This window comes from Heptranchias perlo, chromosome 1, assembly GCF_035084215.1.
Source record: "Heptranchias perlo isolate sHepPer1 chromosome 1, sHepPer1.hap1, whole genome shotgun sequence".
NCBI lineage: Eukaryota > Metazoa > Chordata > Chondrichthyes > Hexanchiformes > Hexanchidae > Heptranchias > Heptranchias perlo.
The window spans coordinates 197,050,089-197,075,012 of NC_090325.1; the positions used below are offsets into that span (position 1 = coordinate 197,050,089).

At 43.8% G+C, this 24,924-nt stretch overlaps 1 protein-coding gene across 2 annotated transcripts in view; it reads left to right on the plus strand.

Moving 5' to 3' along the window:
* Nucleotides 1–20,659, plus strand: part of bdh2 (3-hydroxybutyrate dehydrogenase, type 2) — a 78,381-nt gene extending 57,722 nt beyond the window's left edge. For both annotated transcript variants that reach the window (XM_067975789.1, XM_067975861.1), the window contains exons 5-10: nt 4,375–4,483; nt 14,498–14,558; nt 15,841–15,954; nt 17,171–17,229; nt 18,016–18,108; nt 20,208–20,659. In XM_067975789.1, the coding sequence (XP_067831890.1) occupies nt 4,375–4,483; nt 14,498–14,558; nt 15,841–15,954; nt 17,171–17,229; nt 18,016–18,108; nt 20,208–20,261 (490 nt within the window). In that variant the 3' untranslated portion in view covers nt 20,262–20,659. The remainder of the gene's footprint in view (nt 1–4,374; nt 4,484–14,497; nt 14,559–15,840; nt 15,955–17,170; nt 17,230–18,015; nt 18,109–20,207) is intronic.
* Nucleotides 20,660–24,924: the final 4,265 nt, after the last annotated feature.

Consider the following 24,924-nt stretch of genomic DNA (forward strand, 5'->3'; position numbering starts at 1 on the left):
GCAGTCATTAAGACTTACTGTGCTATTAAAACTTAGATTAGACCTGATATAACTGAGCATATCTGTTTTGTGGTGAGATTAGATAGTTTCCAGCTGGGAGAGCAAGTTAGCGCTGGTCAATTGATTCCATTGATTCCTCGCTGGTGAGGTCCCTTTAACACAAAGCTGTCCGATCACCAGCGATCCAGGAAGAGCAAGTTCCAGGTTTCCGTGTTTGACTGCGCACGTGCGGTCACTGTAACTTGCTCTTTTATTTCATCACTAACAACGGTGACGCTGTTAAACTGATCGTTATTTTAAAAGCAATTTCCGGCCCATTATTACCTTGTTGTCCTTAGTTAGATACTTTCAGATCTGAATGGACCCACTTTAAAAGTGAGACGAGTACCAATAATATTAGTGCAGTAAGTTATTGGTGTGATATTGATGGAAATTTTAAAATTGCGTTGGTGGAACTTTACAAATGAGAACCAAAATGTAAGTGTCAAGGATGGGGTGAAATCATTTAGTGTTTGGTGCACACAGGATCCCGATTGTCATTTTAGGACCGTGCGTACGCTGTACACTCTCTGACCAGCTTCACCGGCACTAGAAACGAAGAGGCCCCGAAAAGGTAAGTTTGTAAATTACTTTTGTGAGGCCAGGAAGGGTAGGAATGATCCTCCGGACCCCACAAAAAGAATCCCCTCCCACCACCAGCTGGCCAGCCTCCGGGCTGCCCGATATTGTGCCGGCCCGAGGCTGGGCATCAAAGTGGCTCTGGCCTCTTCTGTGCTGGAAAGGGCGAGCTCGGCCACACTCTGTTGCCCCTTGCAGCAGCCACCGAGGAATCCTTTAAAGGCAGCTGGTTGTGATACTCTCCTCCGTGTGTTTCTGCCTCCCACGGAGCCAGGGCCACCCCCCCCGAGCAATGTCCAGACCTTTCTGTATGGCGAGGTTGTGCAAGGCCCCAGCAGGCATGACGCGAAGACTGGAGCATACTGCACAGCCCCTCCCAATCTGTCGTAAGCGGCAGAAATGCCCCTTTCAAGCCCCTCCTGTACTTGGGCTATGCAAGGTCTTGGCACAGCTGCACTTGGATCCAGTTTTGTTCCCCACGTGTAGCAGAGACGATCAAGGCCCTAGAGAAGCTATAGAGGAGGATAACAAAATAATACCCAGTCTTTCAGCTCTTAGTTGTCAGGATAAGCTGCAGGACTTGACGCTATTGTCTTTCGAGGGATGCACGTTTAGAGGGGTGTGATTGAGGTTTTTAAAATAATGAAGGGATTAGATTCTGTCCATTTGGACAGATTTTTTGAGATAGATGACGATGCTAGGACTAGAGGGTAAATTGGCCTCAGTTTATTTCCCTCTTTTTAAGTCTCTCCCTGGAGATTGTGTGATTGGGAGGGCTTCGGTTGTGTAGGGGTAGAGGAGCAGAGGGATCTGGGGGTACAGATACACAAATCTCTAAAAGTAGTGATGCAGGTTAATAAGGCCATAAAAAAAGCAAACAAAGCACTGGGGTTCATTTATATAGAGATAGAATTGAAAAGCCATGAAATTATGTTAAACTTATAGAATCATAGAATGGTTACAGCACAAAAGTTTTTCCTCATGTCAACTTTGGTTCTTTTGCCAATCACCTTAAATCTTTGCTCCTCCGCTAATGAGAACAGTTTCTCTTTATTTACTTTATCTAAACCCTTCATGATTTTGAACACTTCTATCAAATCTCCTCTCAACCTTCTCTGCTCTAAGGAGAACAACCCCAGCTTCTCCAGTCTATCCACGTAACTGAAGTCCCTCATCCCTGGAACCATTCTAGTAAATCTTTTCTGCACCCAATCTAAGGCCTACACATCCTTCCTAAAGTGCAGTGCCCAAAACTGGACACAATACTACAACTGTGGCCAAACCAGTGTTTTATAACTTGTATAGAACTTGGTTAGACCACACTTGGAGTACTGTGTACGGTTCTGGTCTCCATATTGTAAAAAGGATATAGAGGCACTGGAGAACATAAGAACATAAGAAATAGGAGCAGGAGTAGGCCAATCGGCCCCTCGAGCCTGCTCCGCCATTCAATAAGATCATGGCTGATCTGATCCTAACCTCAAATTTAAATTCATGTCCAATTTCCTGCCCGCTCCCCATAACCCTTAATTCCCTTTACTTCTAGAAGGTTCAAAAAAGATTTACTGGGATGATACCAGAACTGAGAGGTTACACGGAACAGGCTCGAGCTCTTTTCTCTAGAAAAGAGAAGACTGAGGGGTGGCCTGATAGAGGTCTTTAAGATTATGAAAGGGTTTGATAGGGTAGACGTAGAGAAGATGTTTCCACTTGTGGGGGAGACCAGAACTAGGTGCCATAAATAAGATAATAAATCCAATAGGGAATTCAGGAGATACTTCTTTACCCAGAGAGTGGTTGGAATGTGGAACTCGCTCCCACAAGGAGTAGTTGAGGTGAATAGTGTAGATACATTTAAGGGGAAGCTGGATAAACACACAAGGGAGAAAGGAATAGAAGGATATGCTGATAGGGTGAGGGAGGAGGCTCGTGTGGGCCTGTTTCTGTGCTCTAAATTCTATGTAATTATCCTTTACTAATTTCACAATTAGTCAACCCTGTTTGGATTATAGACCAAGGCCCTGAAATTCTCTCTTGGTGGGGGGGGGAATCTCCAACTCTCCCGCCATAACTCTGGTGGGAGATGGACGGAGACCCTCCAAAATAAACAGCTGACGCCCACCATAACAAGGCACCGGCAGTGAGCGAGAGGCACCGGCAGTGAGCGAGAGGCAACGTGTGCCTGAGCAGCACTCAGTAACCCAGTATCCATTTCTAACTGGTGCTGCAAGGGATGTTCACTAATGTTTAGGCTTTCTTTTTAAAGCGGGCTCCCTTTTTTCAAAATGGATTGCATAACCAGTAAATAATTTTCCCAGCTTTAGTGATGTTCTAATGCACTGTGGCAGACGCCCAGCTTCATTCTCTGCAGGTGGGCTACCACCAGTATACACAGTGTTCTGTTTACGTTCACTAGGAGATGGATGATGTACCACAATGTTGCTCACAGAACAATAAGTATCATATGTGAACTGGGGGACTGAGCAGACCTCAGCATCTGAAAATGCAGTGTCCCACAGCACGTTATTGGCACCATTGTGCCAGTGCAAGTAAAAGTTATTAACTCTTTGAGTGCTGAATCAGTTTTCTGTCACTTAAATGAAAATGTATCCAAACTGCAGTTTAATTTCCTTAACTTGCTCTTCGGTTTTATGCATTCTTCCCATTCTGTTTTGTAACTGTCTCCTTAAAAAGCTTGCAAGAAAATTGCTTTGCTGACGTTTGTAAGGAAAGGGGGGCCCCCAAAATTCCAAGAGGCCCTATTATGCCAGTTTTGCACCCCTGAGCTGGCACTGCTGTTTCTCAGGACAGCAGCACATCTGGCCTTCCTCCTCAGAGCACCATGTCAGTGGAACGTAGGAGGAGACACGCAGGCCGTGCAGGCACAAGCTCCCGAGATACAACCAGCAGCAGCTCTGTCTCAGGAACAAGCTGCCACGAGAGAAGAGCCATTATGGGTATGGCAGTGTAGTGGTTATTTTACTGGACTAGTAATCCAGAGGACGTGAGTTCAAATCCCACCAGGGCAGCTTGAGAATTTAAGTTAGAGTTTTAAAAATCTGGAAATGAAAAGCTGGTCTCAGTAAAAGTGACCATGAAGATGTCGCATTGTCGTATAAAACCCAACTGGTTCACTCATGTCCTTTAGGGAAGGAAACCTGCTGTCCTTACCCAGTCTGGGCCTATATGTGACTCCAGTCCCACACCAATGTGGTTGAGTCTTAACTGCCCTCTGAAGTGGCCTGGCAAGCCTGTATCAAACCTGCTACTTGATGGTTCAAGAAGAAGGCCCACCACCACCTTCTCAGGGCAATAAATGATGGCCTAGCCAGCAACGCCCACATCCTGAGAATGAATTAAAAAAAACTTTAAAAATCCCTCCTTCTCATGAGCCTTTTGTAGCACAGGAGCAGCCTGGCCCTCAGGTTGCACCTTGGACAAGCAGTGGAGTAGGAGAAAGAAAGGCACATTTAGACACCCAAGGGAAGAATGGTGTAGGCTGGCTTCAGTTCACTCTGGAGTTTGTTGCAGTAAAGGAGAATGAGCACCTACCTTACACTTTGTTATTCATGGATATTATGGTCATGTGGGGCCAGGCTGTTTATTTTGCAGGGACCTGTTGGTGAAGGACCTGTCCATTTCTTGCTGTGTCTAGTTTTCAATTTGTCAATGCACAGCTGTTCTTTTGTTACTGTTGACCAACTGAAAACAGTTTTGCATTTACTCCCTTTCATTTTGTATTATTTACTGCCCTAGTTTCGTCCATCATGGCACAGTTTTGGATTGTGAAGACAAAGACTGGGACTTCACCATGAACCTTAATGTCCGCAGCATGTATTTGATGATCAGAACCTTTTTACCCAAGGTACGCCCCTCTGGAACCCAGCGAATGGCAGACCTTACTATTCCAGCACTGACAGCTCAAAGAGATGGTTCAATTGTTTGCACTAACAATAATATAAAGATTCTGATTATCAGAATATATTACTGAGAAGACAGAGAAATGAGAACCACTTAGATGTTCGGTGGTTATTCCCCACATCATTGATGCATCCACATACTGTAATTTCCATCTTAGTATCACTAACCTGTTGTGCAAATAAGCAGCTAACATGGTAGCAGTGTCATGGCAACAAAGTGAGAGTTCTGTGGATGAAGAAAGGTTCTTTTGAAAGGTCTTATGAGAGAAACAAAACACAGAATTGCACAGATATTACAACACAGAAACCGGTCTGTATTGGTGTTTATCCTCCACACGAGCAGTATATGTGTCATAAGAACGTAAGAAATAGGAGCAGGAGTAGGCCAATCGGCCCCTCGAGCCTGCTCCGCCATTCAATAAGATCATGGCTGATCTGATCCTAACCTCAAATCTAAATTCATGTCCAATTTCCTGCCCGCTCCCCGTAACCCCTAATTCCCTTTACTTCTAGGAAACTGTCTATTTCTGTTTTAAATTTATTTAATGATGTAGCTTCCACAGCTTCCTGGGGCAGCAAATTCCACAGACCTACTACCCTCTGAGTGAAGAAGTTTCTCCTCATCTCAGTTTTGAAAGAGCAGCCCCTTATTCTAAGATTATGCCCCCTCGTTCTAGTTTCACCCATCCTTGGGAACATCCTTACCGCATCCACCCAATCAAGCCCCTTCACAATCTTATATGTTTCAATAAGATCGCCTCTCATTCTTCTGAACTCCAATGAATAGAGTCCCAATCTACTCAACCTCTCCTCATATGTCCGCCCCCTCATCCCCGGGATTAACCGAGTGAACCTTCTTTGTACTGCCTCGAGAGCAAGTATGTCTTTTCTTAAGTATGGACACTAAAACTGGATGCAGTATTCCAGGTGCGGTCTCACCAATACCTTATATAACTGCAGCAATACCTCCCTGTTTTTATATTCTATCCCCCGAGCAATAAAAGCCAACATTCCGTTGGCCTTCTTGATCACCTGCTGCACCTGCATACTAACCTTTTGATTTTCTTGCACTAGGACCCCCAGATCCCTTTGTACTGCAGTACTTTCCAGTTTCTCGCCATTAAGATAATAACTTGCTCTCTGATTTTTCCTGCCAAAGTGCATAACCTCACATTTTCCAATATTGTATTGTATCTGCCAAATCTCCGCCCACTCACCCAGCCTGTCTATATCCCCTTGCAGGTTTTTTATGTCCTCCTCACTCTCTACTTTCCCTCCCATCTTTGTATCATCTGCAAACTTTGATATGTTACACTCGGTCCCCTCCTCCAAATCGTTAATATAGATTGTAAAGAGTTGGGGACCCAGCACCGACCCCTGCGGAACACCACTGGCTACTGGTTGCCAGTCCGAGAATGCACCATTTATCCCAACTCTCTGCTTCCTGTTAGATAACCAATCCTCCACCCATGCCAGAATATTACCCCCAATCCAGTGATTCTTTATCTTGAGCAATAATCTTTTATGTGGCACCTTGTCGAATGCCTTCTGGAAGTCTAAACACACTACGTCCACTGGTTCCCCTTTATCCACCCTGTACGTTATGTCCTCAAAGAACTCAAGCAAATTTGTCAGACATGACTTCCCCTTCGTAAAGCCATGCTGACTTTGTCCTATTAAATTATGTTTATCCAAATGTTCCGCTACTGTCTCCTTAATAATAGACTCCAAAATTTTACCCACCACAGATGTTAGGCTAACTGGTCTATAATTTCCAGCCTTCTGCCTACTACCCTTTTTAAATAAGGGTGTTACATTGGCAGTTTTCCAATCTGCCGGGACCTTTGCTGAGTCCAGAGAATTTTGGAAAATTATTACCAAAGCATCCACAATCCCTACTGCCACTTCCCTCAAGACCCTAGGATGTAAGCCATCAGGTCCAGGGGATTTATCCGCCTTGACTCCCATTAATTTACTGAGTACCAATTCCTTTGTGATTTTAATCGTATTTAGCTCCTCCCCCCCCAGAGCCCCCTGTTTGTCCAGTGTTGGGATATTCTTAGTGTCCTCTACCGTAAAGACTGAAACAAAATATTTGTTCAGCATTTTTGCCATCTCCATGTTTCCCACCATTAATTTCCCGGTCTCATCCTCTAAGGGACCTACGTTTGCCTTAGCCACCCTTTTTCTTTTTATATAACTGTAGAAACTCTTGCTATCTGTTTTTATATTTTTTGCTAATTTATTTTCATAATCTATCTTCCCTTTCTTAATCAATCCTTTCGTTACTTTTTGCTGTCTTTTGAAGACTTCCCAATCTTCTATCCTCCCACTAAGTTTGGTTACCTTATATGTCCTTGTTTTTAGTCGGATACTATCCTTAATTTCTTTACTTAGCCACGGATGGCTGTCATTTCTTTTACACCCTTTTTTCCTCAGTGGAATATATATTTTTTGAAAGTTGTAAAATAACTCCTTAAATGAACACCACTGTTCATGTACCGTCTTACCCTTTAATCTATTTTCCCAGTCCACTTTAATCATGTCATGGCCACTATAAACATGGGTTGGAAATTTTCTTGCAGCTGTTCCTTCTCCACCACCATAACTGCACCAGAAGTGAGGCGGAAACGGGTTTTACGCGCATAAACGGGGTTTCCCGCGAAGTTACAGCATCGAAACGGGAACTGCTCAGAGGAAGTTCCCGACCATTATTTACAAACCCACAAGGGAAGCTACTCAGGCAACCCTTTATTGACTGTCTTATGAATGGAAAGCCATGATGTGGAGATGCCGGTGATGGACTGGGGTTGACAATTGTAAACAATTTTACAACACCAAGTTATCGTCCAACAATTTTATTTGAAATTCACAAGCTTTTGGAGGCTTCCTCCTTCCTCAGGTGAATGTTGTGGAAATGAAATCCTCGAACCCTTCGCATTTATAAATCACAGAACAATACCTGGTGATTACAGATAGTCTTTCCAAGTGCCCGTTGCCAAGGCAATCACAGTGTGCAGACAGAGAGGTGTTACCTACAAGTCCACCGAATATACAAACCACCAAAAAAAAACAGAGAGAGGCAGAAACATAAAAAAGACAGCAAATGACCCGTTATATTAAAAACAGATAACATTTGTTCGCTGGTGGGGTTACGTGTAGTGTGACATGAACCCAAGATCCCGGTTGAGGCCGTCCTCATGGGTGCGAAACTTGGCTATCAATTTCTGCTCGACGATTTTGCGTTGTCGTGTGTCTCGAAGGCCACCTTGGAGTACGCTTACCCGAAGGTCGGTGGCTGAATGTCCTTGACTGCTGAAGTGTTCCCCGACTGGGAGGGAACCCTCCTGTCTGGTGATTGTTGCGCGGTGTCCGTTCATCCATTGTCACAGCGTCTGCATGGTCTCGCCAATGTCCCATGCTCTGGGGCATCCTTTCCTGCAACGTATGAGGTAGACAACGTTGGCCGAGTCACAGGAGTATGAACCATGCACCTGGTGGGTGGTGTCCTCTCGTGTGATGGTGGTATCTGTGTCATGATCTGGCATGTCTTGCAGAGGTTACCGTGGCAGGGTTGTGTGGTGTCATGGACGCTGTTCTCCTGAAAGCTGGGTAATTTGCTGCGAACGATGGTCTGTTTGAGGTTGGGTGGCTGTTTAAAGGCGAGTAGTGGAGGTGTGGGGATGGCCATAGCGAGGTGTTCATCGTCATTGATGACACGTTGAGGGCTGCGGAGAACATGGCGTAGTTTCTCCGCTCCGGGGAAGTACTGGATGACGAAGGGTACTCTGTTGGTTGCGTCCCGTGTTAGTCTGCACACTGTGATTGCCTTGGCAATGGGCAGTTAGAAAGACTATCTGTAATCACCAGGCATTGTTCTGTGATTTATAAATGCGAAGGGTTCGAGGATTTCATTTCCACAACATTCACCTGAGGAAGGAGGAAGCCTCCGAAAGCTTGTGAATTTCAAATAAAATTGTTGGTCTATAACTTGGTGTTGTAAAATTGTTTACAATTATGAATGGAAAGACATGGCTGAGTGGCATATTTTATTTAGACCAGACTTTTAAAAACATTTTCCCATTGATGTATGTTGTGTGAACTGTCTCTTCCTTTTTGTGTGTCAGCCTCAAATAGACCATTATTTTCCAAGATTTTGAGGCAGAAATTGTTATCACTGATTTGCGACGTAAAGTCATGGAAGTTCGCTATGACCTGCTCTGTGGTTTTAGTTTCTACGCAATGGTCAATGGAGAATCTTGGCAGCTTTGTTTGTGCTCCTGTTGGGTTGTTGAGCTAAGAATTCGTACTAACGCTATAATTTCAGTTTTGGATAAAGACAAACTCGTTGGGAAGTAATCCTAGTTTCCACAGTTGAAAATTATTCAAGGAAAGGCTATCGCATAGAGCGATGATTTTCCTTCATTTGCTATCACTACACACTGGTAGAATACATCCAGATCGCCAGTGGAGAGGAGCACATGGGAAATATTCTTAGACATTTTGATACATTAGGGAAATATATAACACCGTATCAGCCGCGCACAGTTGGTCGTACTCTCGCCTCTGAGTCAGAAAGTCATGGGTTCAAGTCCCACTCCAGAGACTCGAGCACAAAATCCAGGCTGATACTCCAGTGCAGTACTGAGGGAGCACTGTACTGTCAGAGGTGCTGCACTGTCAGATGAGACATTACCCAAGGCCCCGTCTGCCGTCTCAGGTGAACGTAAAAGATCCCATGGCGCTATTTCAAAGAAGTGCAGGAGAGTTCTCTCTGGTGTCCTGGCCAATATTTATCGCTCAACACCACTAAAAACAGATTATCTGGTCATTACCTCATTGCTATTTGTAGGATCTTGCTGTGCGCAAATTGGCTGCCACGTTTCCTACATTACAACAGTGACTGAACTTCAAAAGTACTTCATTGGGACGTCGTGAAAGGCGTGATGTAAATGCAAGTTCTTTCTTTCTTTCTAGGAGCAGTTCTTCACTCTATTAACAGATTCAGGTACTTCTTTATAATTTTCCTGAATTGTAATGGAGCTTAACAACACAAGAACAGTCAAAGATGAGATAAGACCATTTATCCCATTGAAGGTCAACCTTTATTACCCTAACTCTCTCACTGAATCCCAATTTTCCCATTGAACGTCATTCCTTGGTATCATATTTTACCTATGATAGCAATCAGTAGAGCGATAAGCTTGGAGCTGTTGTCTCTGTGCCAAGAATGAGAGTTCTCGCTGCAAAGTCTTGTGTTTATAGATTTATTCGAGGAAATATTACTCATGGACAACACGAACAATACGAAGGCTATAGGAGACTTCACATTACAGTTGTTGAGCTCAGTAGCAAGTTGGCCAACCCTCGGTCTTCCTAACGTGACTGGTCCACAAATACACCCTCAGCTGAAGGTCATTACATCATCCCTCTTCCATAACCTTTCCCTTGGGTTACATCAACTACCATTAGGTCATCATTACATCATCCCTCTTCCATAACCTTTCCCTTGGGTTACATCAACCACCATTAGGTCATCATTACATCATCCCTCTTCCATAACCTTTCCCTTGGGTTACATCAACTACCATTAGGTCATCATTTTACAGAATTGTTGTCTCCATGTGGTATCAGTGGGTGAGCCTCAGAACATAACATGATGTCTTGTCTCCTTACATATGCAAAAAAAAGTAAGCATATACCAATCTTTAGCCATCCATTCCAGCAGCCTTCACTTCATTCATTTAATACTACACATCACGATACAGACAAGGAAAATCATAGGACATTATACAGCAAGCAAAGTTTTATGGGCAATTATACCCCAAATACTACTATATACTAATAAATCATCTCCAAGACTTAAAGACTCTCCAGCACTTTCTTACTATTATCCATATCGTGAACAATTTTAATCAAATGTTCCTTCTTCCTTGTCACCAATTGTTCCAATTTTAATGTCATTTGTGGAACAGACATACTAAATCTAGAGACCATACGCTCAATGTTGTGATCAATTCCGTGATAAGAGTAAGGGTCTCGGTACCAGCGATAGTCGTCTCCTTGATTCTGATGCAGAAAGTTGCATTATTGATTGGATACAAGTCATTCCAGTGCTTGAATGTTTTTAAGCTTGTGGCCATGCAACATGTATTTCCATCTTCCAGTCCAACATTATTAACTATGTTATGTTCTATGGTGCTTCGTTTAGTAGGGCACATTAGGGATTCGTTCTTCAATGTCATTTGACTCTCTTCACCTTGCATTCCACACACAAGCTTTTCCTCACGGAATACGTCACATTGACACACACACATTGGTATCTCCCGGTCATGCAGCTGGAAGTACCAACCGTTCTTGCTGTTCCAGGTGATGCATCGTCGGGTCCAAGGTGTGCAGATGTTTTAAAAGCACTTTCCCTTGCATAATTTTGATATTTCTCACGATCGCCAATCAATGGAAGATGTCTTCATTATGGAACAGTGGGAGGGAAACAGTTAATTTGAAAAGGGAACAATCTTTCACATATTTTTGACTACACTCACCGAACCATTCGAACTTTGGCCTTTCTTTTTCCCTTTCCTCGGTTGAGGAGTCACGATGGCGAGATTGTACAACGATCCCAATTGAATGGGCATCACAGGTGTCCTGATTAAATCCTTCCTTGGCATACAACTTACATTCTTCCTGATCATAAAAGCATCTAACTCTTTCTGCAGTGTACTCATCTGCATCAGAGGTCTTGTTTAGGGTGTGGATTAAAATATCCTCGTCTCAAGCACAGATGCTTTTCCTGACTTCACGTTTTCTCTCAGGCCCTGTTAGGTTGCATGTCCTATTATTAACATATAATCTAGTCATTTCATCTCGATTTCTGAGTCCTGGAGGAACTTTACCATCCAATTAGCGCTTTTCATGCAACTAACAATTATATTCCTTGTCAGTAGACAAACCATCTTATTTATTGTTTGATTCATCACATAATTAATTCATTTTCCAAATTTTACAAACCCTCTGAATTTCCTTAAAATTTTCAGCTGTAACATGCATGTTATCAACCGTTAGGATCTTGTGTATTGCCAAATTCCTAATCCCCTCAATCATTGGCATATCTACTCCATAAACTCGCTTTTTATTGAGTTGAGCCTGATTCCACATTATTTGCTTGATATCAATTTCATTTCACAGAGCAGTTCCAGATCCTACTCCTCCCAAAATTGAGCGTAACATGGCCAGCAGTTCCCTTTTAAGTCTTCTAGGCCTGTGCTTGTGTGCATCCCACACTTTCTTCGCCCCATCATTGGCGGCCTTGCCTACAGCCGACTAGACCCTAAGCTGTGGAATTCCCTCGCTAAATTTCTCCGCCTCTCCACCTCTCTCTCCTCCTTTAAGACGTTCCTTAAAACCTACCTCTTTGACCAAGCTTTTGCTCACCTGTCCTAATGTCTCCTTCTTTGGCTCGGTGTCAATTTTTGTCTGATAATTGCACCTGTGAAGTGCCTTGGGATGTTTTCCTACATTTAAGACCCTATATAAATGCAAGTTGTTGTTGTATATCTGATTTTTCTAATTTTGCTAGGGATGCCGCAATAAATGCCGCAACGTTTTGGACCTTGTTGGGCATCCCACAGGCACGTTAAGGTAGTTTTCAGCTGGGGTTCAGTCAGTAGAGTCCAATCACAAGATGGGTCCAGAACCCCTCCACTCTACCCTTCGATAATGCAGCCCCTCCATTGTTTTCCTGAGGAAGTTCTTAGACCAGTGTCTGTTTGGACCATGTCAGTCACTTCCTGATGGGTGTTCACTACAAAACTTAATCCAGTACACCCAGGCTGAATTAGCTGTTTTCCTTATAACTGCCGGAAAGGTTCTATTCCCCTTGCTGGTACTCTGCCGCAGGATTCTCCATAACCCCAACGGGAGAGTCATCGGCACCTCCAGAATTTGATACCGAATCCCAAAATCGACCAATTTAGTGGCGTGATCATAAATTGACGCGTTGGGATCAAATATGCCCACTTCTTTCACTATCATTGTTAGCATTTTCAAGTCCACAGCTGCGGAGAGACGTTTGGTTGCTGCCTCCAAACTGCATGGTCCCCAGTATCAGGGTGGCAGGTATTGAAATCGGGTCTCACAAGCGGGAATGGTGGTGTGGGCGAGGGGGATGGGGAAGTGGGGCCGGCGCAATTAACGACTGCTCCGTTACCTGGACATCTCCATCCTCACCAAACCGGTACGGGTCTCCCTGTAGAGGGGATGGGGCAGGCAGAGCCTCAGTGAACGGAATCTCAAAGAGTGGCCGATGCGTCGGTTTCTGCATACGGTGTTCAAGGAGAGTTTGTGCTGCTCCCTGACGCTCACGTAACTGTACCTCTCGCCTCACAATACACCTTCATATTGGCTGATTTTCTCTTTTTAGGTGGAAAATTCCATTGTCCTTTGTACACCAGTAAATATATCCGACAGCATTGCAGCTATTGAATATTCTCTGAAACCTACTCCAGGCTGCCTGAGGTAGACTGGAAGGAGGTCGCAAGTGTTTTCTGCTTCATCATTAATTGCCATCTGAAGGCAGGCCCATTAGGCTGCCAATCCTTTGCTTATGCTGTTGGCTCATAGCCTTGCTATATTTGTCAGCTATTTTTTCTGGCATCCCCACTCGCTCCCTCCTCACTTGTGATTTCTGCTTCACCTGGTTCCCCCTCTTCAAACCCATTACATACAGGCTCTGGGCTCTAGGATGCTAGTGTTTAAGCTGGGGTTTGGGGGAGGTGGTGTGCTTGGAACACCATGCTGTAAAGTGCTTGAGGCTGAGCTGCCCTTTCCTCTGTCTTCTGCATCTTGGGAAGAACCTAGAGGAAAATAAAAGCACTATGTTTTACGGTGCATCCCCCAGACAATGGCTTCCAAGACAAGTAAAATCATACAGCTTTAGTGCATCATGCCACAAGTCAGCAAGTATCAGCCCTTCAGTGGAACCTATGAGAGGCAATGCACACCTTGACCTGGTAGTGGTAAGTAACCCAGATAACGTACAAGGAATGGCAGCCATAGTACTCTTGGGGGATAGTAATCATAGAATGATTAGATACAACACGATCTGGAATTCAGAAGTACTAAGGAACAGTAGCCAGGTATAGAAGTTAAAGGGGCTAACTTTAAAGAGATGAGGAAACAGCTTAAGCAAATTGATTAGGGGGATTTGTTAAGCAACACTTCAGGAGAAGACAAGTGGAACACCTTTAAAGGCATAATTCTAAGCATGTGGGATACATATATAGAGTGTTGAAGCAACACTACTGGAGTATTGCAAGCTTTGTGCTTGAAAAAATTGTGATCCACCAATCCTGCCAGAATTTCCGTCAAACCTCATTTAGTTTCAACAGCGAGCTGCTGGCTTGGATTGAGCATAGTGCTGGAATCTTTCCAAAGGGGACTCTGCAGGAAATCCGGCACATCATTGACCCTTAAAGATTAATGAGATGCAGCCACTGATAGATAAATGGTCAGATATGGAGCTAAAAAATGTTCCCAGCTTTTTCAAAGGCACGTCCAACCTTCTGATCCATTTTCCCATTAAGTGAGACTCCGTGGGAGAAGATATTTTGAAAATGTACCCTTTGTTTCGGGAATTTTTGTCTTTTCCTTCCTGTAAGGATCCTTTATATTGTTTAATGGTCTTCAATTACTGGTGTATTTTAACCTTGTGATTGTTTTTATTGCTCTTGTGGTTAGTAGCAGAGATTACTATTCAAACTAATTTACAAATTTTTATCAAGTAAATCTTTAGGGAAAAACTATGTCGGTATACGTGGAGATCCTTCTCAGTCTGATTAACAGCTGTAATTGTGATTGCATTGTATTTTGGAGATGAACTTTGATTCAAAGTCTATAATAATCACTCTATCTGAATCAAGAGGCTTATCCTGTTTCATTGTTTTTATGTTTAAATGCAGATGCTCATGCAGAAGTCTGGCCATATCATCAATATGTCCTCTGTGGCATCCAGCATCAAAGGTGAACTATTTAGCACTGGCACTAGGTCCCTCGCATGCTAACAAAATCTGATCAGAATGCAGGACAACTTGCCTTTCTGATTACTTCTCATGTCATGTTTTCCTGGAATGCATCGCTTGCAAAGGTGCTCCATCTGATTTGGCAGTTTACCGCCCCATGAGGCTGCAACAATTGATTTTTAGATTTTCTGCAGTCCGTATCCTATCCCACACTAAGTCCCGTTCACCGATCACACCCTCCTCACTGACCTACATTGGCTGCCGGTCCCCATGAGCTTCAAATTTAAAATTCTCAACCTTGTGCTCCTCCCTATCTCTTTAATCTCCTGCAGCCCTACAGCCCCCGTAAACACCCCATTCCTCTGACTCTGACCGCTTATGCAACCCCTCTCCGTTCAACCCCTCTCCGTGAAACCCCTCTCCGTTCAACCCCCCCACTAGTGGCCATGCCTTCTGCTCTAGAATTTCCTCTCTAAACCCCTCCACATCCTTCTCCTTCTTTAAAACCCTCCTTAAAACCCACCTCTTTGACCAAGCTTTTGATCACCCCTGCTGTATCATCTTTGTCTTGCTGTCTATTTTCTTGTTTATGCCTCTGTGAAACACCTTGGGTCATTTTTCTAGGTTAAAGGCATTATATAAAATTACAAGTTGTTGTTGTTGTTGAATGACTATGCATGGGATGTTTAACCATTGAAAACTAAACAGAACCAATTTTCCCCCCGCCATCCCCCCCCCCGCCCCAATTTTTTCATTTTCCAGCATGAACCTGCTAAATGAATTAGTCTCTGTTTCTGCTAAATTGAGCAAAGAAAATGTGTTTTTAGGGAGATGCACTGGATTAGAAAATTACTTTATTTGTGAACTGTAATTTCGTTGACCAACACTCATTGTCTGTATAATTTAAGAAAATATCATTGCTTCGATGCCAAATGTTGACCTGCTGTGGGAGAGTGCAGTTGGACTGTTCCAAGCTTTGCACATCCTTTGTCTTTTTTATTTGACAAAATCAGTTTTCTATTGTTCAGTATAGTTGATGTTGATGGATTGTTTAAGTCTGGCAAAATATACATAGATTATCAAATTGAAATTAAAGCCTGGTGATGAGCAAGGTTTGTGCATTATTGTTTGAGGGTTTTTTGATGCAACTGACATTTCAGTTGATGTTTTTAGATATCCAATGCCTGGTGTCCATCGTTTACTTTTACAATAAGTTTTGTGGATTGTTTTGGAGGGAGAATTATTCTGTTGATTGTTAATGGCTTTTCATATTCTCTTTACAGGGGTTGTAAACAGATGTGTGTACAGCACCTCCAAGGCAGCTGTTATTGGATTGACCAAGTCTGTCGCTGCAGACTTCATTGAACAAGGCATAAGATGCAACTGTGTATGCCCTGGTAATCATGCAGCTTTTCCTCATTTTGTCAGGACTTTCCTGGTTGTAAAAACCTTGATGCCAGTCTCCATGGAAAACCTCTAATACCCACCTCTTCATGCATATCATTATGACATTTCCATTCCTCACACTTGCATTGATGTCTAGTGTATAAGGCACATTGTATCCAGCCTTATTTCTTCAAATGCAAGAGAATGACTTATATGCTGGATCTTGAATTATTTTCCAGATTTAAGGATCTATACATGTAGACTCTCTGCAACTACAGCAACTTTAACATATAAAGCACCTTCCAGGTAGAAAAGCATAAGAGGGCATTTAAAAGGGGTGGAGAAGGACACCAAACAGGAGTCAGGAAGAGAATTAGGGAAGACAACTGAAGCGTGGTCAAAGAAGTAGGTTTTGAGGAGGCTTTTGAAGGTGGGAAGGGAAGTAGCAAGGGGGAAGGTGTTTAGGAAAAGAATTTGAGGGAGCAGTGCTGAACTACCCATGATGTAGCAGACAGGAGAACACAAAGTAATCCAGGATACGGGATTAGTGGCTCATTTCAGGGTCAAGTAGGACACTGAAGTTGTGCACTGTTGGGTTTAGCCTCAGTAAGCAACCAGGATGCAGGATTGCATCAAGGGCTAGGGTGCTGCGTTTTGGTCTTGCCAATGTTTAGCTGGAGGAATTCCTAACTCGTCAATAACTTGATGTGGGACAGCAGAGGAATAGTCATGGTATTCAGGGTGACGGCAGAGAGGTGAAGCTGGACATTGTCACCATAAATACAGAAGCTGAGCCCATGTGTACAGATGTCATGTAGATGAAGAATAGGAGAGGGTGTAGGATGGAGCCTTGGGGCATGCCTGAGGAGAATCAATTTCAGATGTGCTGGCTACGTTGGGATGTAGGATTGGAATCATGAGAGGGTGGCTACAGAGAAGAGAAAGTGGAGGGGGTTCTATCAAAGGCCATGCAGAGGTCCAGGGGGCATAACATGAGCAGCCAAGGTCAGTGGTCTTTCCTTCCTCCTCTGATAGTAATTCTCGTCCCAGCCTTTGCTCTGCTGATGCCTCCCCTCTACACAGCTGAGCAATGGGCTGCTTACCAGCTGACACTGCAGGGTTTGTCTCCAGAACAACATGAAGTGTTTCTCATTGTAAGATAACAAATATTTTTACAATTACATGGTGTTTTATACTATATTTCATGGTTGTTTTTTTCTTTACAAGGCTCTGTGGACACTCCATCTCTAAGGGGAAGAATCCAGGCTCAGCCAAACCCTGAACAGGTAGATATGTAAGGGCTATTACCATGATATCGCACCCCCAGCTATAATGTTGTAACCCTGTCTTCAAACCGCGCTACTTTCGAAACCAGCTTGCTCATTGGGAGCCTGCAATTGTGGAATTAACGTTATAGAGAGTAAGTGATGAACAGTGGCTTACTAATAAATAGGTATAGTCAAGGGCATATGCAGACTTACGGCATACATGCACTTTTAATTTTTAGAAGCAAGTGTATGCTAACTTGTTTTCTTAACCCTCCTTGGTTGGTAGGCTGAGAATAAAAATGCAATTTTTGACCATCATTGCTCACATCCTTTCCATCAGTCAGTCACTGTGACCTTGGTACCATAGAATCATCGATGTTTAGAGCACAAAGGAGGCCATTTGGCCTATCATGACTGTGCCAGCTGTTTGTTAGAACACTGAAAAACGAATCTCACTGCCCTGCTTTCTCCCCATAGTCCTGTATCTTCCACTGCTTCAAACAGTTATCCACTCTTCCCTTAAAAGATGCAGTGGTCTTTGCTTCAACTATCCCCGTGGTGAAGCATTCTTGGAGGCCTGTTACAAGTTGCTTTTTATATTGCAGTGGGCCTTGTTTCTGTAAGTTTGTTGAACTAGTTTTGAATAACCATTGCCATGGAACATGTCTCCATTTTGAGTAAATCCATCCAGGTACTTTAAGAAGATTATGGTAACAACTTTTATTGGAACAATTACTTCTGTAAGTTTTTTTTATGTAATACTGTATTCCGACAACTAGGTCACAATTATTTCCTCTTACCCAGACTTTGCAAGAATTCCTGGAGAGACAGAAGATTGGTAGAATGGCCACTGCAGAGGAGGTGGCCCACCTTTGTGTCTATCTGGCATCTGATGAAGTACGTAGCTAGCCAATTACTTAAAATGCTGTTCATGGTGTATATCAAGCATCTTTAATGCACATCTGAAAATTGCAATTAAGATTCCACTTTTGCTAAAATGGAAAATTTCACCCAATGATTTCTAGTTGAAGATAGTTACTTTTAAAGCAGGAGTGTGCAACCATTTTGTCTTTGTGGGCCCCATAGCACAATACACAGGGCTATTTGCATAATACCATGAGTTGGTGATGCTAACAGATCTTGGTGTCCTTAATTAGGGTTTATCCACCAATGAGGCAACAGCACTAAGAACAGTCCCTCCCAAAGCTCCAGGCCCACACGTTCAAACCAGCAAATAGGAAATATAAGCGCAAAAGGGACAGATTTGCCTGGGCTTTGAGGGCTGGTCTGCGAGAGCTCGTTGGGCCACATGCTGGAAAACGCTTGTTGAAAGCAGTGTAAATGTAACATTTTTTGTATCACTAGTCGATATCTCATAACGTTGCACTCAGAGTCAAGACCAAGTGCAGCATTCAGGTCACACAGGGTTAAAGGGTGAGGCGGTCATTGGACCTAGATGAGAAAGGGGGAGGAAGCAGACGAGAACAGGAGAGGGGTGGGGGGAAATGAGGAGAGTGGGGAAAGGGAATAGCAGCAGGCAGAGGTGGAGGAGAGGGGAACAAAGGGGAGGGGATGGGGATCCGCGGTGGAAACTTTCTGCTGGGGAGTTGCTTTGTGCATGGGCCCTGAGTTTCTGCTGGGGGGGTTGCTTTGTGCACGGGCCCTGAGTTTCTGCTCCATGGGTTGGGGTGTGGGAGAAATGAGCTCACTGTACACCAGTGGACCAGAATTCCTGGGACGCCTGAAATGCTAAAGTTGCCTTTTCCATCCGGGTAAACACTTCTGCTCTGTGGGTGATGTTTGCCATGAGCTGTGATGCAGTTTTCTTCGAACTATCATTGTGTTTAGCTGGGGAGGGGTGGGGAAGAATTAGCTGCCCTTGAAGGCCCTGATTTTATCCTAATTTTGGGAAAGAATTTTTGGAAAGCCCACCAAGGGTCCCATTTGCTCTGCTGGAAGAATTGGCACACCAAGTACACACTATCAGGGGTTCATTTTTGGGGTGGAAAGTGGTGGGAGGTGTGGATGGATTTATTTGAGATATAGGATTTTCTGGTCAATATTTACATTGGTATTTGTGTTGGGAGAAATAATTTTTCGGGCATGCATCAGCTGTCTGCATATCTCAGGATAAAATCCCCTACTACCATCATTAATATCCACTTCCTCAGCTGCCCTTCCCCTCCGGTTGCTACTGAAATATCCTTGGTACCCTAAGATTTCGTAGCCGCTTTGCCAACTCCCTCTTTACTCCCACGATAGTCGCTGATGGCACATTTATATCCGGGTGCCTTTTCTAATCGCATTGTGTACTTCTCCCTTAACCTGATGGAAAACCTGTCCTGCAGCTGCCTTTTCCTCTAACCTTAGGTGTGTGTACATAACTACCTATTAAACGCTCATTTTCCCTTATAGCATTGTCAATTGATCCAAGGCCTGCCACCAATATCCTGAGTGTTGTGATGAGTTTGCATTTATGGCATGTGTAGGAATCCTGCAACATGGGCTGGAGGTCATTCAATATCTGCAATGCAAGAGAGGCTTTCCCAATTTGGTGATGCCTTGTCTTTTCTACCAGTTATAAAATGAACTAAACTGCTTCCAACACCACTCCACACAATCCAACTTTCTGGCTGGAACCCAACTGTGCTTTGTCTTACTACCATCCGGTGACAGAACATGTAAAAAGCAGTCAATGCAGTTAAATTGTGGTCTAATTTCTCCCTCCCCCCACCATCCAGTCTTAGCTCCCACAGTCTCAACTCTTTCATAAAGAAAAATACTTCCCCACTCTGCCATAGCTCTGTCTGAAGTCTCAAAAGTTATATTTAAGATGGTGCCAGGTCCTCATTCATGTGATTGTCGGTTTGCTGCTTTGTACCATTAGCATGTATCCTAACGTTTATTTTGAGGTTTTCTTTGACTACTGTAAGCTGATTTTGAATGTCAGTTGCAATTTACAAGATGTTTCTCATGTTGTAACTTTGTACTTGCAGTCTGCCTATGTGACCGGAAAAGAATTTATCATTGATGGAGGCTGGAGCTTGTGAATATTATATGCACAGATGGTGAACGATGCAAAATACCCAAATCAACTAAACTGGATCCTATTTAATCACCGAGTAATGTTCTTTCAATTATGAATGGGTGACTTATCATTTTTCAGTTCTGTAGATTTGAGGACTTTCTTTGACTGGGTCTCCCCAACGCAGAGCCTCACCCACCAGGACTGCGCATCAGCAAATCCTGCAAGTACTTTCCGCGTGTTTGTGTCCCTAATGCGAATTCCCAGTGCTGTGCCAGGGAAGAATGCATTCTGAAAATCAGCCATTCGATTTGCTAATGATTTCCTTACAAAGAAAGTTGTAACTTCACCAAGAGAAAGTGCTACTGGGTGCAAAGAAAATCTAATTATGGAATAAATCTGTTTCCAGTTCTGTGTAAAATACCATTGAAGAACAACTTGGTATTATTATTAATTATCAGGACAGATTGAGCAGACTGGGGCTAAGGAGACCAGATAGAGGTCTTTAAATGATGAAGGGGTTTGATAGGGTGGATGTGGAGAAACCGTTTCCACTTGTGGATGAGTCGAGAACAAGGGGGCATAAATATAAGATAGTCACTAACAGATTAAATAAAGAATTTAGGAGGAATTTCTTTACCCAGAGTGTGGTGAGAATGTGGAACCCGCTGCCATATGGAGTGGTTGAGGTGAATAGCATCGATACATTTAAGGGGAGGCTGGATAAACACATGAGGGAGAAAGGAATAGGAGGATACAGGGGCAGGGTGAGAAGAGGTAATAAGAGTGGGAAGAAGCTTGTGTGGAGTATAAATACCAGCGTAGACCAGTTGGGCTGAATGGTCTGTTTCTGTGCTGTAGATTCTATGTAATTCGATGTAATATGATGACTGTCCCTTCTTATTCAATTACCTCAGGGAGGGCTTGGTCAGAATATGTAGACATCGTCTTTAAAAGTATGAAAAAAAATTGATGAGACATGCAGTGAAATTATCTGAGAGTCAAGTGAGTGAGTTAAGCACAGCTTCTTCCTTACCTTGTTGTTCCCCAGGCTTCTGTTGAAATATATAGGGTGAACTATCTTGTTAAAGGCTGCACTGTAGTTTCCATGCATTTCACTGCATACACCTGTTTTACCCAGGATTTATGCCAATCACTACTCCAAATGAGCTGACCCAGAAAACCCTAGTGTAAATGCCTCTCCAGACCACAGCTGTGTAGAAATATTTTTCCATTGGTGTAATAGCAGCACAGATCACTACAAGAAAATTCAACCCAATGATACCCCCTTTACAGGAAGAGTCCTGGTGTAGACGTTCATCGTCAGCCCCTGGGCGTAATCTGGCGGAGCAAATCGCTCGCCCTATATAGAACCCGCACGATTTTCAATCCAGTCGAAATCAGTTGATCCATTCTGCCAGATTACTGACAAGCAAAGGCAATGAAGATGAAAATTCACCCCATGGATCCCAGTAGATTATATAGAATTAAATAGAATTTCACAGCACAGAAACTGGCCGTTCGGCCCAACAGGTCTTTATGCTCCCTCCCTACTCCATCTCACCCTATCAGCATATCTTTCTATCCCTTTCTCCCTCATGTGTTTATCTACTTTCCCCTTAAATGTATCTATACTATTCGCCTCAACTACTCGATGTGGCAGCAAGTTCCACATTCTCACCACTCTCTGGGTAAAGATCATTTAATGGTTTTAGGTCCAGTGACTTTCTCACAATCTTCTTTGCTTGCATTGATAGCAAAAGGCAGTTTCCATTAGCAGACCCGTGTATTTTATAATCTGAAACTAGCAAATTTATGTGTGACCTGACATGTACACCACGGGATTAACAATTACCCTTTTGTATTGCCTACCCTTGCAGATTGCAAAGGCTGCCCAGCATGCTCTCATGTCCATCCGAAAGGTAGAAATGTTTTGTTCAGGTCAAAACTAATAGTTGAATTTATTTATAAGAATTATAATTACACTGCAAATAATCAGTTGCACAATGTTTGACTTACACAAATCAAAGCAGCTCTTTCCCACTGACCGTGCAATCAGTTTCACCAGTCAGATGCACAGAGTCTGAACTGTATATTTCCCACCATTCTGGTAGATTTCTATTGCTCTTGACATCTGACTTGCTTATCAAATAACTTGGCTCCAAGGGCAACTCAGACAAGCATTTACAAGTTTTACATCCATTTAACAATTCAAAGACATGAAGAAATTTCTGTCGCAATTCCCATCTTCACACTGAGGACACCATCCAACGTGTTGTGTGGCACTACCACCGTGCTAAATAGGATAGATTCAGAACCGATCTAGCAGCTCAAAACTGGGCATCCATGAGGCTCTGTGGGCCATCAGCAGCAGCAGAATTGTATTCCAGCACAATCTGTAACCTCATGGCCCGGCATATTCCTCACTCTACCATTACCAACAAGCCAGGGGATCAACCCTGGTTCATTGAGGAGTGTAGAAGAGCATGCCAGGAGCAGCACCAGGCGTACCTAAAAATGAGGTGCCAATCTGATGAAGCTACAACTCGGGACTACCTGCATGCTAAACAGTGGAAGCAACATGCTATGGACAGAGCTAAGCAATTTCACAACCAACGGATCAGATCAAAGCTCTGCAGTCCTGCCACATCCAGTGGTGGACAATTAAACTAATGGAAGGAAGAGGCTCTGCAAACATCCCCATCCTCAATGATGGCAGAGTCCAACACGTGAGTGCAAAAGACAAGGCTGAAGCGTTTGCAACCATCTTCAGCCAGAAGTGCCGAGTGGATGATCCATCTCGGCCTCCTCCCGATATCCCCACCATCACAGAAGCCAGTCTTCAGCCAATTCGATTCACTCTACGTGATAAGATGGCTGAGTGCACTGGATACAACAAAGGCTATGGGCCCCGACAACATCCCGGCTGTAGTGCTGAAGACTTGTGCTACGGAATTAGCAGCCCCTGTAGCCAAGCTGTTCCAGTACAGCTACAGCGCTGGCATCTACCCAACAATGTGGAAAATTGCCCAGGTATGTCCTGTCTACAAAAAGCAGGACAAATACAATCCAGCCAATTACCACCCCATCAGTCTACGCTCAATCATCAGCAAAATGATGGAAGATGTCGTTGACAGTGCTATCAAGTGGCACTTACTCACCAATAACCTGCTCACCGATGCTTAGTTTGGGTTCGGCCAGGACCACTCAGCTCCAGACTTCATTACAACCTTGGTCCAAACATGGACAAAAGAGCTGAACTCCAGAGGTGAAGTGAGAGTGACTGCCCTTGACATCAAGGCAGCATTTGACCGAGTGTGGCACCAAGGAGCCCTAGTAAAATTGAAGTCAATGGGAATCAGGGCGAAAACTCTCCAGTGGCTGGTGTCATACCTAGCAAAAAGAAAGATGGTAGTGGTTGTTGGAGGCCATTCATCTCAGCCCCAGGACATTGCTGCAGGAGTTCCTCAGGGGTGTCCAAGGCCCAACCATCTTCAGCTGCTTCATTAAAGACCTTCCCTCCATCATAAGGTCAGAAATGGGGATGTTCGCTGATGATTGCACAATGTTCAGTTCCATTCACAACCTCTCCGATAATGAAGCAGTCCGAGCCCGCATGCAGCAAGACCTGGACAATATCCAGGCTTGGGCTGATAAGTGGCAAGTAACATTCGTGCCAGACAAATGTCAGGCAATGACCATCTCCAACAAGAGAGAGTCTAACCATCTCTCCTTGACATTCAACAGCATTACCATCGCCGAATCCCCCACCATCAACATCCTGGGGGTCACTATTGACCAGAAACTTAACTGGACCAGCCATATAAATACTGTGGCTACAACAGCAGGTCAGAGGCTGGGTATTCTGTGGTGAGTGACTCACCTCCTGACTCCACAAAGCCTTTCCACCATCTACAAGGCACAAGTCAGGAATGTGATGGAATACCGTCCACTTGCCTGGATGAGTGCAAGCTCCAACAACACTCAAGAAGCTCGACACTATCCAGGACAAATCAGCCTGCTTGATTGGCACCCCATCCACCATCCTAAACATTCACTCCCTTCACCACCGGCGCACTGTGGCTGCAGTGTGTCCCATCCACAGGATACACTGCAGCAACTCGCCAAGGCTTCTTCGACAGCACCTCCCAAACCCGTGACCTCTACCACCTAGAAGGACAAGAGCAGCAGGCACATGGGAACAACACCACCTGCACGTTCCCCTCCAAGTCACACACCATCCCGACTTGGAAATATATCGGCCGTTCCTTCATCATCGCTGGGTCAAAATCCTGGAACTCCCTTCCTAACAGCACTGTGGGAGAACCTTCACCACACAGACTGCAGTGGTTCAAGAAGGCGGCTCACCACCACCTTCTCAAGGGGCAATTAGGGATGGGCAATAAATGCCGGCCTTGCCAGTGATGCCCACATCCTATGAACGAATATAAAAAATCATTGTAAAAACAGTTATGGACAGCAAAAAAAGAGAGGGTAAGAAATAATTGAATTAAATAAAAGAGACAGAAGGGAAAAGTAAAAAAAATTTTAATAGTTTTTGGACTATAAAAAATTTTAATTTTTTTTATAGTCCAAAAACTATTAAAATAAGGAGTAATGAGACTCTACATTTTTTAAAGTTAATTTTTAGTTGTTTGGCAGTCATTAAGACTTAGTTTGGACATGTA